The sequence below is a fragment of the Carassius gibelio genome, chromosome B19 (genome assembly GCF_023724105.1).
Source record: "Carassius gibelio isolate Cgi1373 ecotype wild population from Czech Republic chromosome B19, carGib1.2-hapl.c, whole genome shotgun sequence".
Classification (NCBI taxonomy): Eukaryota; Metazoa; Chordata; class Actinopteri; order Cypriniformes; family Cyprinidae; genus Carassius; species Carassius gibelio.
Window position 1 is genome coordinate 18292835 of NC_068414.1, and position 15342 is coordinate 18308176.

At 34.6% G+C, this 15342-nt stretch overlaps 1 protein-coding gene across 9 annotated transcripts in view; it reads left to right on the forward strand.

Annotated features, from left to right (window-relative positions):
* spire1a (spire-type actin nucleation factor 1a) overlaps positions 1-15342 on the forward strand; it is a 41700-nt gene that overhangs the window by 14455 nt on the left and 11903 nt on the right. For all 9 annotated transcript variants that reach the window (XM_052584840.1, XM_052584842.1, XM_052584841.1 and 6 more), the window contains exons 3-7: positions 7720-7953; positions 11003-11128; positions 14253-14324; positions 14435-14599; positions 15196-15282. In XM_052584840.1, the coding sequence (XP_052440800.1) occupies positions 7720-7953; positions 11003-11128; positions 14253-14324; positions 14435-14599; positions 15196-15282 (684 nt within the window). The remainder of the gene's footprint in view (positions 1-7719; positions 7954-11002; positions 11129-14252; positions 14325-14434; positions 14600-15195; positions 15283-15342) is intronic.

Consider the following 15342-nt stretch of genomic DNA (forward strand, 5'->3'; position numbering starts at 1 on the left):
AGTTCGGGAGAAAGGAAAACAACTGCATAATAATGTGAATTTAGACATATTGAGTTGGATGAAATATCACTCAAGTCAGTTTAAGTAGATGAGGTTAGGCCTGTCATGATAACAAATTTTGCTGGACGATAAATTGTCCAAGAAATTATCGCGATAAATGATAATATTGTAGTTCTAAGACCAGTCTCAACTAATATAATGATAATGGCATAATAACCTTTTCAAAGATCAATAAACTTTTATTTTATTTTATGGCAGATTCAGAGCAGAAATACCAACATGTTAACTTCATGTGGCTTAAAATTAGTTCAATTTCGTATGTTATATTATGTTTATATGCCAGTAAGGGATGCTCATATTGGCCGTTTAACCATTAACTGAAAGTAAACATTTTGACCGATGAAGGGGCCGTTCACATATCATTTCTTGTTTTGTACTCAAGTTCGTTATTTAATGCAGTGATGCGATGTGTTCGCAAAGCGCTCGTTTTTTTCCTTTAAATAGTAGTAAATAGTTTTTTACTTTAAATCCATTGCTGAAATGTCCTTGTCACAGAGATCGCAGCTGATGGATGTGGATCATGACATGTTACATTATTGAAATAAAAATTGAAAAAAGAAATGATCGTGGCCGAACAAATTTGAGCTCATTTTTCGCGACTGGCCTAGTTGAGGTTGAAGGTCAAACCAGGGGTGTTCGTATTCTTTGTCATAGAGCTGCAGTGTTATGTGTGTGTAAGAAGTGGCTGGATGTTTTGGTTCCCTCTGTCAGCTCAGTTCCACATGAGTGACCTCTTTCGCTCCACAATCACTGATCTCGGTCTCATCTTACAGAGAGAGTCAAATCCAGATTGAACTGTTCAGATGGGAATGTTTGCTTGGATCATCTTGAGTGAGATGAAATGAGCAGAGGTTTACCAGTGTTTGTATAGTTTATTCTTGGTAGTGCTGGAAACCCACCTGGTGAATGAACAACTATTAATGGAATGTTGCTATGGAAACACTTTTGAGTGGTTTGGAAAGTCTTTTGGGAATTTTATGAATGTTCCGTCTCGCAGACTGAGTGGTCTATTTTTTGTAGGTCAAGGAAGGAAAATAGAGCAACTGCCATGTTGAACGGATAGTTCACCGAAAAGAAGATATTCAGAAGAACTGTGGTAGCCAAACAGTTAATGGTAGCCATTGACTTCCATAGCATTTCATTTCATTTTATTTATTCATTCTCAGGGCGAGTAAATTACATTATTATTATTATTTTATTTTTTTTACTACCCCTTTAAGTAGGATTTGTCATGAAACAGAAACCTGTTACAATTAATTGAAAATAACAATATTTAATTCGCTACAACATTTAATTGTCACAACATTAAGGGCAAGTAATAATAATAATAATAATAATAATAATAATAATACATGTGTATATATATTATAATTCTATACTATTTATTTATTTATTATTATTATTATTATTATTATTATTATTATTATTATTATTATTATTACATTTTGTTTACATGTGTTTTGCCTTTTTCTTTCAACTGTGAGAAATACATTAATGCTAAATAAATTTATTTGCAAATGTGCACATGCAAAATATTATTTTAAATGTAAAAATTCTACACTAATAATAATTCTAAGAAAAATATTACTACTATAATACAACTGCAATATAAAGTAGATTATATATTAGTATAATATTAATATTTTAGTTTACAGGAATCAAATTACGATACTTGCATTTATTCATTTCTTATTCTGGCAGATGTTTCTGTCAAAAGGTTTACAAATGCCTATTGCAAATCTAGTGTAATGCTGTAATAAACTGTCCACAAAATGTTGTAAATTATGCAGATGTGAAAATAAAATGCACCTGGTGCTTATGTTAAATTCATAGCAGAGAGAGTTTTACATTCACAGTGAACTGAGCCGCTCTAAAACACCAGATCATGACCTGCACTTGTATTGATACTGCAGAAATTGAGTAATGAAGTATTATAAGAACATTTTTTTTAACTATTCAGAATTGATGTGTATCAATAGATCTATATTTATAATCTATAATAATAATGGCAAGCAATCAGAAACATCAAGGATATCAAGTTTGCCTGATGCTTAATTCCTTTATCAATAGCATGAGTCTTAGGTTGCAACTAATGAATGGTTTTGGTCTTCCTAAGAAACTCATCTTGTGTTTTGATGTTAATTTCTTCCCAGTGTGCACTCTGATGATTAGTGCAATAACCCCTTGTGAATTGACAGACATAAGTGGTGTGAATGAACTCTGTTGAAGAGCCTGTCTCTTCTTGTCACATCCGCACTGTGTTTTAGATGGTCCATTTTAACAGGATCCGTCATCTATTAATAAATAACCCGGAAACCTTCCCTCCTTTTTGCATAATGTGATTGCACTCAGCACAGGCTGTGCTATTGATTATGCTTCAGGTCTGCTGTGGACGATTTGGCACAGCTGATGTTCTCTTAATAATGTTTAATGTTCAGAAAAAAAGTATTGGGAATATGCTGATATGAAGGCTGTTTGTTTGTGGCACGTTGTTAAGTGGTTACGTGCCTCTTATGTATGCGGTTGTGCACACATTCGTTCATGCATCATGTGCTTGTGTGTGTGTGTGTGTGTGTGTGTATGCTGGTGCTTCAGCGGACAGCTGACTGCTGCTCACATCTGTGTAAAGGCACTGGCATGCTAACTCAATAGAGGAAGCAGAGCCGTACCCAACTGTGTGTCTGACACAGACAGCTCTTGTTAGTGTCAAGATGTTGTTTGCTATTTATCTAGAGCTTCTCGAAGTGAGACTGAAAATCTGTGTGGATGTAAATAATTGTCTGAATTAGGCTGTTATTAGCTGGTTTGGCTAATGGTGTAAACAATCCTTGCTCTTCGTATACTATCAATTCTGTAATCCATTACCCAGGATCACTGCTTTATTCCAGTAGGTTCACTAAATTGTATATACAAATCATAAAATATTGAAAAAAAAAAAAAAAACATAAGATATACTATATTAATTTTTGATAATAATCTATTATTTGTAATGGTATAAAAATAATAATAATAATAATAATAATAATAATCATTATTATTATTTGGCACGTAAAATTGTGTATATATTATTTTATGATAGTAAATTATAACTATTATTATTATTTGATTATTATTATTATTTTATTATATACAAATTGAACCAAAACTTGTTAATATAAATTATAATTAATAATATAATATAATTATATTTATGTATAATTATTTTTTGCTAATAAATCATATTTATATATTTGTATTGTAGTAAATTATGATAGTGTTATTATTATTATTATTATTATTATTATAAAAATAAACAAATTGTTAATATTAATAATAAATGTCATAACAATAAAATAATCTAAATAAAGTAAAATAATAAAAATATTATATATATATTAACATTATATTTTATAATTTTATTTTTTAAGTTATTATTATCATTATTATTATTATTATTATTATTATTAAGTTTTTCTTGAAATGTGTAAAAAATGCACATAAAATTATCTGTATGTATCTGTGAAAGTCACCGTTTACTTTTACCATTTTTACTTAAATTATATATATAAAAATAAATTTTAATTAAGCTATTTATAATTATTGGGCAGATGCACTTCATAAAACTATCTAATGGTATCTCGGGTAAAAGAAATAGTCCCAGTTTTACATGCACAAACAGCATAACAATTCAAGACTAATTGTTAGGGTAATAAAAGTTGTTCATCCTCAAATCAGGCCTTGAGAAAACAATCTTGGGATGTGCCTCGCTGCAGTGATGTCATGTGAACTGGGCTGAACGAAGACTGGCCTGTGTCTTCATTGTTTTGGATAGTGTGAGACAGAGAGAGAGGAAGGCAACAGCATCATGAGTGTCAGGGAGATTTGAGAAAGTGGATTTGAGGCCTGGTTTTCTGTTTGATAGACAGTTTGACCAATAAAGCAAATGTTCAGTGCTATCAGAAGATAGACATTGATGATAAAGAGCTGATCAGCTAACAAATGATATCATGCACGTCTAGTTGAAGTCATGTGCTTCTGACTGGATTTAGTCCTGTGTGTGTTAGTGTGTCTCTCCTGCAGTTTTTCTCCAGCATCGCTGTGCTTTCTCACACTCACATTTCTTCTGAGTCACAAGCCTGGAGAGAAACGGCAGAGAGAATAGTCCTGTGTTCCTTCAGTGGTTTAGGAAATCTGCAGGAGCTCTCTGTTCTCACAGTCACACCCTCCACGGCCTCTGAATTACATGCATGCAAACGTAAGGGTATACAGTACCTCAAGCACGCAATACCTCTGCTTTTGAAAATTTGCCAAAACAGGTTGCCTCCGTAATCTAGCATATATAAATATAAAATAAGACAATACATAAAATAAATACTATGTTGCATTTTTAGCATGGGCAGCTCAACAAAGGCCAAACAATTAAATTGAGCTTTGGGGCTGTTAGTTACTGACGTGTGCTAAACAACACTTTCATTATTTAACAGATGATGAGCTGTCATTGCGTCTGTATCATCATACAGCATTCTCGTCCTCCCGACTTCCTCTTCATGGCCTCCTCATGTTATGTAAAAGCTCTGCCTCTCCCAGATGTGTAACTGAGGTGGCTGTTTGATGTTTTGTTGATGTTGACCACACCTGGAAAAGCCGGAATCTAAGGACATCATTGAAAGATCGTGCTTGTGACTGATTTTTTTATTCGGTGAGATTTATGAAGCAAAAGGCAGGAATATGTTATTTACACATGAGCGCAACACAGAAACATGGAGTAATGACGTGTCCCAAGCAAATCGGTTTTGTAGTATTTCTTTAATTGATCTATATCAGTTGTTATTAAGTATTCACAGAATGAATATTATTGAATTATAATGATTAAATATGTAAATATGTAATTTTGCATGCTTGTTTACTCTATGTAGAAATGAAGAAAACTAAATCCATGAAACATTACTTGAGGTAAAAATATTTTATTTCAACTAGTTGCTTATAGTTTTCTATGAAAAATGAAAGTTTAATGGCAAAAGACTGTAAAAATGGTACAGTACCTGTTAAATGGTTAAACGTAAGTAAAAAACTGTATTTGACAATTTATGTAATTTTACTTTTTTTTTTTTAAGTGGAAAAAGAACATGTACAGTAAATAACCGTAAATTGACATTCCCATAATTATGTGCGTTACATTTTTGTTAAAAATAACTTTCTTCTTAGTTTTGTACATTTAGGGTTGTATTTTACGTCTAATGTTGTTAAATGAATGCTTATTAATTGCATTATTTCAGTTCCATGTGTGTTACCATGATCATGTTTGTGTGAATGGCACTGTGCACCTTCTGTATATGTTCATATTTAAGAGCTCATGTGACTTTCTCACCATCACATGTTTTTGGTGGTTATCAGTGTATTACAATCTTACAAAACAGATTTCAGTACTTCAATAGGTTGGTATATTAACATTATATCACTTAATGGAATTAAATTGAAGTTAAAACTGTAAAATCTAAAATGTTGCTACTGTATTTTTTTACACAGTAAAATTCTGGCAAACCACAACTGATTTTATTTTTTACGGTTTTGGCCAGAATTGTAATAAACTGTAGATAGATCCCAACATTGTGGTGATACGAGTAATTTTATATGACATATGAGATTTTGTTTATACTGCCCACTCCTAATATTAAACAACGAAAATGAATGAGTAATGAATGAATCCTTCTACACACTGTTTAAGGCCCTCTCTATGTTTACAATCCCACGCATGCTAGACTTGCTGGTAGCTGAGCTCTAGCGCAGTGTATTACACAAAGGATTAGATTACATAAGAGCAGGACACTTATCATATTTGCTTTCCTCATGACAAGGATTAAAGTCTGGAACACAACATGTCATTAGCAGGTATGAACTACTGCAGATCCACACCTTGAAAAGTGTCAGTGTTGACACAGAGATCGGAGCGCTGGAAGTGGTTAAATGTTTCAGAGACACGATGTCCAGTAGCGAAGCCTCATCTGTTTGACCAATCGCTTACATAACAGTAATTAAGCTGGATTTTATCTTGTCACTGATTAAGGCGTTTCGTATAACCTCCTTTATAAATATAATTAATTCACTGTACTGTGTTTGAGTCTAGTTGTAGTTTATTGACAAAGGGTTGAAGACAAATCTGTACATAGATTCTCTGTATTCCTCCTTATTTGATCTAGTTCTGACCTTCTTTTTGTTGTTTTTGGGATGTTTGCCATACTTTTGCAAAAAAAAAAATAGTTGGTTTTACCACTCTTTCAGTAATTGCATAATGTAATTTGCTCTGCATGAACTGTTCTCGCAGCTCAATTGTATTAGTTAGGTTTAATTGATCGCTCGTTGGCCGTCGGGTCATGTCAGTCTCCTGAGCACAAGCTGCAATGATTCCCAGGATGATTTCCATGAGTACATCCGCTCCTGCTGCCTAAACTTAACTCTGACATGATTGAATTGAACTGGTACAAAACAACACCAGTCAATCAACCCCTTGATGGCTCATGATAACAGAGGGCATCTTTGTTCGGGATACTGCATGGGTTCATGTTTATCTGGAAATGTGATGCACTGAAAGATACTCGTTTTCACTGGCCCTGAGGCTCAAACTAAACATTGCTGCTATTTTTAGAACGTTTACATAGCTTATAATGTGTCAAAACATTTTTTTAATGTTAATAAATAACTAAATAGTAATGTGAATAATTAAACATTGATAAACGCTGCAAGTGGAACATCGACACTCAAGCTGACGTCTCTGACTTCTGTAGAGCCTGTTTATAGCTGAATTAAGCATGTTTTACAATTTATGAATTTTTCACTTATTGAACTAAACTGAATCAACACTAATCTGGCTTGAGTAGAATATTGATGCTATTGTCTTCTGTAGAGCTACTTTAATAGCTGAACTGAGTTCGCTTCATAACTACTGACATTCTTAGCGACATTCACAGTTATTTAAAGAGGTCATAGGATGCTACATGCACTTTTACAAGATGTTTGAACTGAAATGTGTGTTGGCAGTGTGTACACAACCACCCTGTAATGATAAAAATCCAAACATTTTTTTTTTCTACTCAAATTTTTCCCCCTTCTCAAATCAAGCCGATCTCAGATGTCTGTAGGTGTGACGTCATAAAAACAGGCCCCTCCCACGATAGTTTGATTGACAGTAGTGTTTCAGCACCGACTGGACTGGTGTCTTACCTTATACCCATCCTGAGTGAGCTGTCATCAGTCCACCATTGTTTCACTTTTATTGGAAATAATATCTCATTAGCATAAATAATACATTAATCAATGAATATATAATTCTTATATACTTTTTACAAAACATGTATCACAAATGGCATAAATGCAAAACCGGCCTGACTGAGCATTATTGTCAAGCCTTGTTTGAGCCAAATATCCAGGGTTTGTCACATCTGAACATCTGAATTCCCCCTCCATTAAAGCATGCAGGCCTCTGAGAGTCATAAGACTGTAATGAGGATTATCCGAGAGGTTGTTGACTCTTTCTTTTGAGCTAATCTCTGATGCCTTTTATCAGTGCTCATGATATGGGTTGTAAAATAGAAGTTTTGGTCATAGCACGTGTTGCTTCTGATGTCATGACTTTATTGTTATTTATTCTCGTTTAATAAGTGTGATTGTAATTGTGTGTTACAGATCATAGAGTCTCTGGGTATAATGATCTACAAGGCTTTGGATTACGGCCTGAAGGAGCATGAGGAGAGAGAGCTCAGCCCTCCTCTGGAGCAGCTCATTGACCTCATGACCAACATGGCACACACCGAAACAGACTGTCCTGATGAGGGATATGAGGCAACGGAGGAAGAGGATGAAGGAGAGGAAGAACCCACAGAAGTCTCCAACATCCGAGGCTATCGTGACATTATTTCTGTAAGTATTGATAGAGCGTTTTACATTGACTAGGCTAATTATTGGCTATTTTGTCATTATTGGCATTGGCCGACAACTGTGATCGCCTGTCCAATCAACAGAAGTGGTGTTTGCCAATTTGACCAGCTACTAAATCTGTCAACACCCCTGTCAGTTGTGGTTTTTGAGTGAATATTTAGTAAATTCAGTTTTTATTTAATAAAAAAATATAACATTACCATCCTCATGTTATATTCCATAAATATATTTAGTAATTTAAATAATAAAATGTCTGGCATTCAGTTTACGAATGCTGTTAAGTATTTAAACCGTAATTCTTTAAATAATTTAATTAATAATTTTTCAATTTTTTAAATCAGATTAAATCAAAATTATATTTTTAATTATATAAAATAAAAATTGTATAGGATTGTATACAAATACTGTTTATATATATATATATATATATATATATATATTCATTATAATGAATTAATATTTCTTTATTAATTAATTAACCATTTTTTATATAAATGTTTTGTTTTAATCAAAATTATATATTTAATTATTTATTTATTTATTTATTTGTTTATTTATTGCATAATACAATCTATGGGATGCAATGCAAAAAAAAATTTAATCAAAATATTACCAGTAATTAAAACACTTTAGACAATAGAATTTTAATTAAAATTGAATTTTATTCATTCGTTTTTAAATAATTATTAATTCACAGATAAAGTAAAATATTAATGAATTCATTTTGAATTTCAATATATGAATATATTTAAATCTGAATATTGAACAGGCATGGATTGTCTTCCTCGCAGATCCTGAGTTGGGTTTATCGTCTCTCTCTAAAGATCGGTGTGAGTGTTATTTACTGAGAGTTATTCTCTCAGCTGGTATTCATTATGCTGCTCCCTCAGGCCCACTCCAGTGACGCATTACCCTGAGACTCCTTAAAGGCCTTCAGACACCTATCAGCAGCGGCTATTTTACATTACATTCATATCTGTCAATACTCTAATGGAGAAGCTCTTTACAAACTGTGGTAAGAAAGAATATGACCAGACTGAGACCACACAGATTAACATTAACATTACATCACTTTTAATCGTAACAAGGAATACCATGAAAACATCCATGGAAGCTGTTAAATGACAAACAAACCAGCAACATATGGTCAGTTTGGTTCACAATATGTTCTGCACTATTCTGCAGGGCCATTTCAGGACTTGTTAGATAATGTCTGTCCTTTCATGCCTTCCTTTCAGTCTCTGAATTTAGTGATGAGGTTGAGTGCAGAAATGAACCGTGACATTAGATTTCTCCGAGCTGAACCTGGTGAAACCTTTTAAATTCTCTTTTTAGAAAGAGAGAGATTGACAAAAATAAAGATGAACGAGAACATAAGATAGTGAACTTCCTTTGAGGCATATGCCTCTTTCATTATCTCAACCCATTCGTGTGGAATGGGAAAATAAGAGTACTTCCTGGAGTGTTTCTTTAACTTCTTTTAGCGCATCCTCCTTAAATGATTTTTGCTTCTTATCTCTCTCCAGTCAGGTCAAGCAGGTTTTTTTCCCCAAGTTGAATTCACTTTCCTTTGCCATAGACAGTATTCTCGTTAAGTGTGATTCCTCAGTAAATCGCGTCATGGGGACGGTGAATCTACACTGTGTAAGACATTCCTGAAGAGGGCAAAGCCCAAAGGAAGGTGTGGGGAAAAATGTCATTAAGCCGGTTTGAGGTGTATTTGGTACGTGTAATTGTGCATTTTAAAAGACGTGTCATTCTCAAACTATTATACTTTAGACTCTCTTCTGAGAACATTAAATGGGCCTGTGTTTTTGACCTGACAGGCATGCTAGCTTTGGGTTTGGCTCTCAGCTATGTGCCAAAACATAATGTGTTAACTCGTTAGACAGATTCGGAAGATGATTTTCTTTAAGTCTGTGGAAAAGATGCAAGGATTAACTTATCAGACAGAGTTGGAGACCTTAAATGTACTTCTGTCCTCTGAAACACAGTCAACTATTTTAGGAAAGAGACTTGTTGACAAACAGAACAATTACTAAGGATTTGTAGTCCTACTGTAACCAATTTGCTCATGAATGGACCAAAGCAGTGGAATGTTTGAGAGCATTTCTGTGAGGTGTATTTATAGGAACATTCAAATGGGAAAGAATTCAAATTAAACATTCAATTTCCTCTGATTCTTAGTTTGCTGTCAATCTAAGGGACAAAAATATAGGACAATATGATGGTTGCCCAAACAAGAAAGTAGCATCGTGCAGAGTTTCCTAAACTGGGTTTTGTGAATTGATGAAAAGGTACTTAAAGGTTACTTAAATCAAAGCTACAATTTTAACAAATAGGTTTCTTTTCAATGAAACCAATCAAAATTAAACATTAAATATTTCAAATAAAATAAAAAAATCTAAATATTAACTTAAAATCTCAGAGGGTGCTTAAAAGATAAAGATAGATCAAATTGTCAACAATATTATATATTTTAGGACAAAACAAAAGACCTTCATCATGCATATCCAAACTTATATAAATGCGAGCTCAATCACATTAAAATGACATCATCAATGTGAAGGTGACACCATCAATTACTAATAACACCCAATGAATACATCAACTCCACTTCCTCATTTAAAAAATTCACATATATATATATATATATATATATATATATATATATATATATATATATATATATACACACACACGTTATAACATCACATTAAATGCTTCATCATTCATGGCATGGGTGATTTCTCATGATGTAATTTTAGCTCACATTTGTATGTTTGAATTTGCAGGACACATTGTCAATAAATTACTGTTTTTTATATATTTGCAAGGTTTGGCAGGGTGAAGGTTTTTCTTTTGCTTTTTATTTTTTGGGGTCTTTTTCTCCTACGTACTCATCTTTTAACTGCAGGTGTGCGATCATTGATTGTTTTTGTTAATGGATATTTTAGGTCGAAAAAGTTGTGCTGACAGAAATTTAGGCTGTAATGCTGTGATGTACGTCTCACTGTGTTCTCCTCTCCAGCTGTGCACGTCTCACCTTCCCAGCCCATCAGATGCTCCCAACCACTACCAGGCCGTATGTCGAGCCCTGTACGCAGAGACCAAGGAGCTACGCACCTTCCTGGAGAAGATCAAGAGTGCCAAAGAGGTAATGACCCTCATATGACACTCCTCTAGTCACGTGTGAATCCAAAATGATCCTACAAGTACCAAAACTGAGTTTGAGTTTTTGTTCCATCAATGAAACTGCATTAAAAAAAATCTGAAATACACACACACACACACACACACACACACACACACACACACACACATACACAGAGATATGCTTTCTCATATTTATATATGTATGTATATATTAGAATTTTCTCATTTTTAGCTTTACTGAAACCACAGAACGCATTACAAGCTTACCAAATTATGTACAAACTGCTTTTTCTTTTCTTTGTCCCTCCATTTAGTTTAATTAGCTGAAGAGCTGTATTTTCAGTTCTGTGTCATGAATGCCAAAAAAAGCAAGTGAAATAAAAACTAAAACAACAACAAAAATGTATAGTAAGCATCTTACAAAGATATTGACGGTGAAAATCAAAAAGCATGATGCTGTTTTATCAGCTTGAATAGAGTTAGTGGGCTGACAGCACAAGTGACTCATAAATAGACTGCGGAGGTGGATCGAAACCCGTGCTTTATTACCCAACACATTGTCATATGCTTGTTTCATCAGGTTTTAAGACTGTATCTCTTGTGCTAATATGTTTTTTGTTTTTGTTATTGGACTGTAAGAATTCTTAGATAGACACATCTACATTTTGCAGTTATAACAATGACACCATTAAGCGGTATAAATATTTTCAGAGGAATGGGTATAATAATGTTTGTACGCTGAGGAAAAAAGGTACAAAGACTGTGTCAGTAGTAATGTCTTTACCAATTTTTGTATTTTTGATTTATCTTTAAGTTATTAATATGCACCCTTTAGGGGTCAATAAGGTCAAATGTGTACTTTATAAAAAGGTACCTCCCCAGTGACAGCTTTTGTACCTTTTTTCCAGGGGTCTGTTTTCTTTAGGTTTCTGTATATTATTTCCACTTGTCTCATTAAATGTCTGAAGTAACTTATTGAGTCATTTGTAAAAATAAATAAAGGCTTGAATGTGCCAGGCTCTTATAGCTTAAGCTTGGTAAGTTGAGACACTTACTGTACTCTTGAGATGACTGTCAAAAAGTGTTTGAGCGATTTATAAACAAACATTATTATGAAGTGTTATTGCTTCTTATGACATAGTAATATGTGCAGAATTGAGATGTGATCACTCTTTAAGTCTTAAAAACAACATTTGCAATAACATAGCCCACATACCTTGCATTGAATGCATGTCTTAAACACAACACAGAGACTGAATGTTCCCATCAAGTCATGCAGAAACCTTTTTTTTTTAAGAGATTGGTTCTGACATTTCAGTTGTCAATTATGAACAGCTTTACCTGCTAAAACTTGAAGACATGTCATTATTAAACAGCATCAACTGCTTTTTTTTTTTTTACACAAAGCAACATATGTCCAAAACACCTGTAATTACATCATGCATTTGAAATTAATAATGTATGACGTATTACATAGAGATATTAAAGTATTATTTTATTACTGCTTTGAAAAAAACTTTCCCCTTTCAGAATTCAACAAAAATTTGTGGATGCTCTTCTTTGCATGAGTTGTGTAACACTAAACTTGGCAAGGTTCGTAAGAAGCTGTTTTTAAGGGGATTGCACTGTGATTCAAATCAAGTTTATTTGTATAGCGCTTTTTACGATACAAATCATTTCAAAGCGACTTCACACAAGATTTAGTTTCTACAATTTTTAGTAATAGCTTATCAGTGGTAACGGTGACTGTGATCTGCTAGTCAGACAGTGTTGTTTAGCCCTCTATAGTACAGTATGTGGCTGTTTAAACTGTAACATGTAATCAAGTGGCATGTGAACACCATGTAATATGAGCCCTATCCCATTGACTGTGTTCTTTCTCTCAGAGGCATTAGTTTGCATTAACATGCTTTCTATACTGTAGCTCCTCCTCCTTTCATAAAGGAGGCCTAATCCAGCAGCACCAAGTGGCACTGGGTGGAGGTCACATGTCTCTGTGGGTGAAACCGGAGCAGCTGTCATGGCTCTTACAACAGGTCTGCTCGGTCCTGAACCAGAAAAAAAGTGTGAGATAACATTAGCAAATACATATTACTTGCGAGTGATAGAAGTATGAGAATTAGGATGCAACCTAGATCAGCTGCTCAGTTGAATATTACTGACAGGTTTGTTAGGACAAGGTTGAAACTTAACACTGCAGCATAGCAGCACTTTTCCAGAATGTGGTGTAAGAAATTACCCTCTGCTTTAGAGAAAAGGCATGCGGAGAGCAAAAAATCAGTTGTGCGGTTCTTTTGATTCTCGCCAGATTGACAGAATAGTCTCACTCCAATGTCTACAGGTTTTTTTCCCCTGTGTTTCTTTTTCTTTATCATGCATGAATAAAATGTTCCTTTTTGGCTTGTGTTTTGTGATGCAGCACAGTTGTGTTGGCTTTAAGATATCAGAATCTTTCTGTTCAGATATTGTTAGCTCTGTGTGTGTGTTTGTGTGTGTGTGTGTGTGTGTGTTTTGTTCATTCATCATCAGGGCAGGGTAAACTCTAGAGGGGACACACGTCTCTGCTTCACTTTGAGATCTTCTGAGGGAGACTGCAAGCTCACTATAGAGATTTGATAAGCAATTCAGCAATAGATTTCAGAATGATTTATTGTTCTGACCATAAGCCTGACTTACATAATTCGAAGGTTATGCTGAAAAAATTAAATCCTAATTTAATGATACACAATTTCATTTGTCCTGTGATGGTAAATCTAATTTATTTTACCATGAAAGTCAAACCACTCAAAACAAACCAGATGTTTACTGACGTTTACTGAACACGTTTTTGTAATTTGTCTGTTAACCAGTGCAGGTGAAACAACCTTTATCAATACCATAGCTGCGTACTGATCAAGCCTTAATGAGGGTGAATCGATTTAGACCCAAGCCTGACCAACAATGGATAAATCGACTTATTTGAATCCAGACTGAGGACAATCTATGTTATTTTACATATCCAACACTAAAGGAATGCCATGTTTATGGAAAAATATATGGATGGATGGAGGCATGCAGGATCTCAAGGCCTCTGGTCCACGACTTAATACTAATTAATACTAATACTAAATCTTTCTCTTTTTCAGAATTTGCAGAAGATGGAAGGAGAAACCGAGGAGCCAGTCAAAGACTTGAATGAGTTGCAGAATGCTGACTGGGTGAGAGCAGTTCCCCTGAGCATAACGGTGCTGAATGCATTCAGACTGTGCTGTTGGTTCAGGACCGTCATAAGCCATGGCTTATTATGTACTGTGTATATTTTCCACAGGCACGGTTTTGGGTGCAGGTGATGAGGGACCTGAGACACGGTGTGAAGCTGAAGAAGGTCCAGGAGCGTCAGTATAACCCTCTACCCATCGAGTTCCAGCTCACGCCTTATGAGATGCTCATGGACGACATCCGCTCCAAGCGCTACAAGCTTCGCAAAGTCATGGTATAAATGAATCCTGGGTCATGTCAGCATCTATGATCAATATCTATTTTTGAATTTCTCCACGAACATAAAAGCACGAGTCATTTTTCCCTTTGTACCAACAGTACAGTCGCACATCGCAATTCACCTTTATTGCTGTTTGTTGCTGAGATCATAAACCACAACTATGTTTACTTTGCTTATCAGAAATAAAGCAGGCTTGTTTCTGAAGCTGCAGGGTAGAAAACGCTTTATAGGGTTGAACTGGATCAAGTGAATGGCACTGATATCAGTAAACCAAGATGGCTTGAGGTTACGGTTTAGAAATAGACATATAAAGTTGCAAAACTTTCAGAGAGATGCTACGTCAGAGTCAACACCTTACATGATAGCCCAGATTGAATAGAGTGAGGTAATAGGTCAGTTTTTGTTCACCTACCACACCTTCAGTTATTAATGCATGGACAATAGCTGATATTATTTTGATGCATTCTTTGGAGAGGACACACCTTTGAAATGCGTCCTTTGTTTTCTTTCAAAATACACTGACTTTAGGTTTTAGTTCACTGGAAGCATATCTAAGATTTGACCCCCGCTGTGCCTTCTTTCTGCTGTAGGTCAATGGTGACATTCCTCCGAGGTTAAAGAAGAGCGCTCACGAGGTCATTCTGGAGTTCATTCGCTCCAGACCTCCACTGAATCCTGTGAGCACGAGAGCATACACAAACACGCTTAGCTTTGGTTTAAAATGATGCAGATCAATG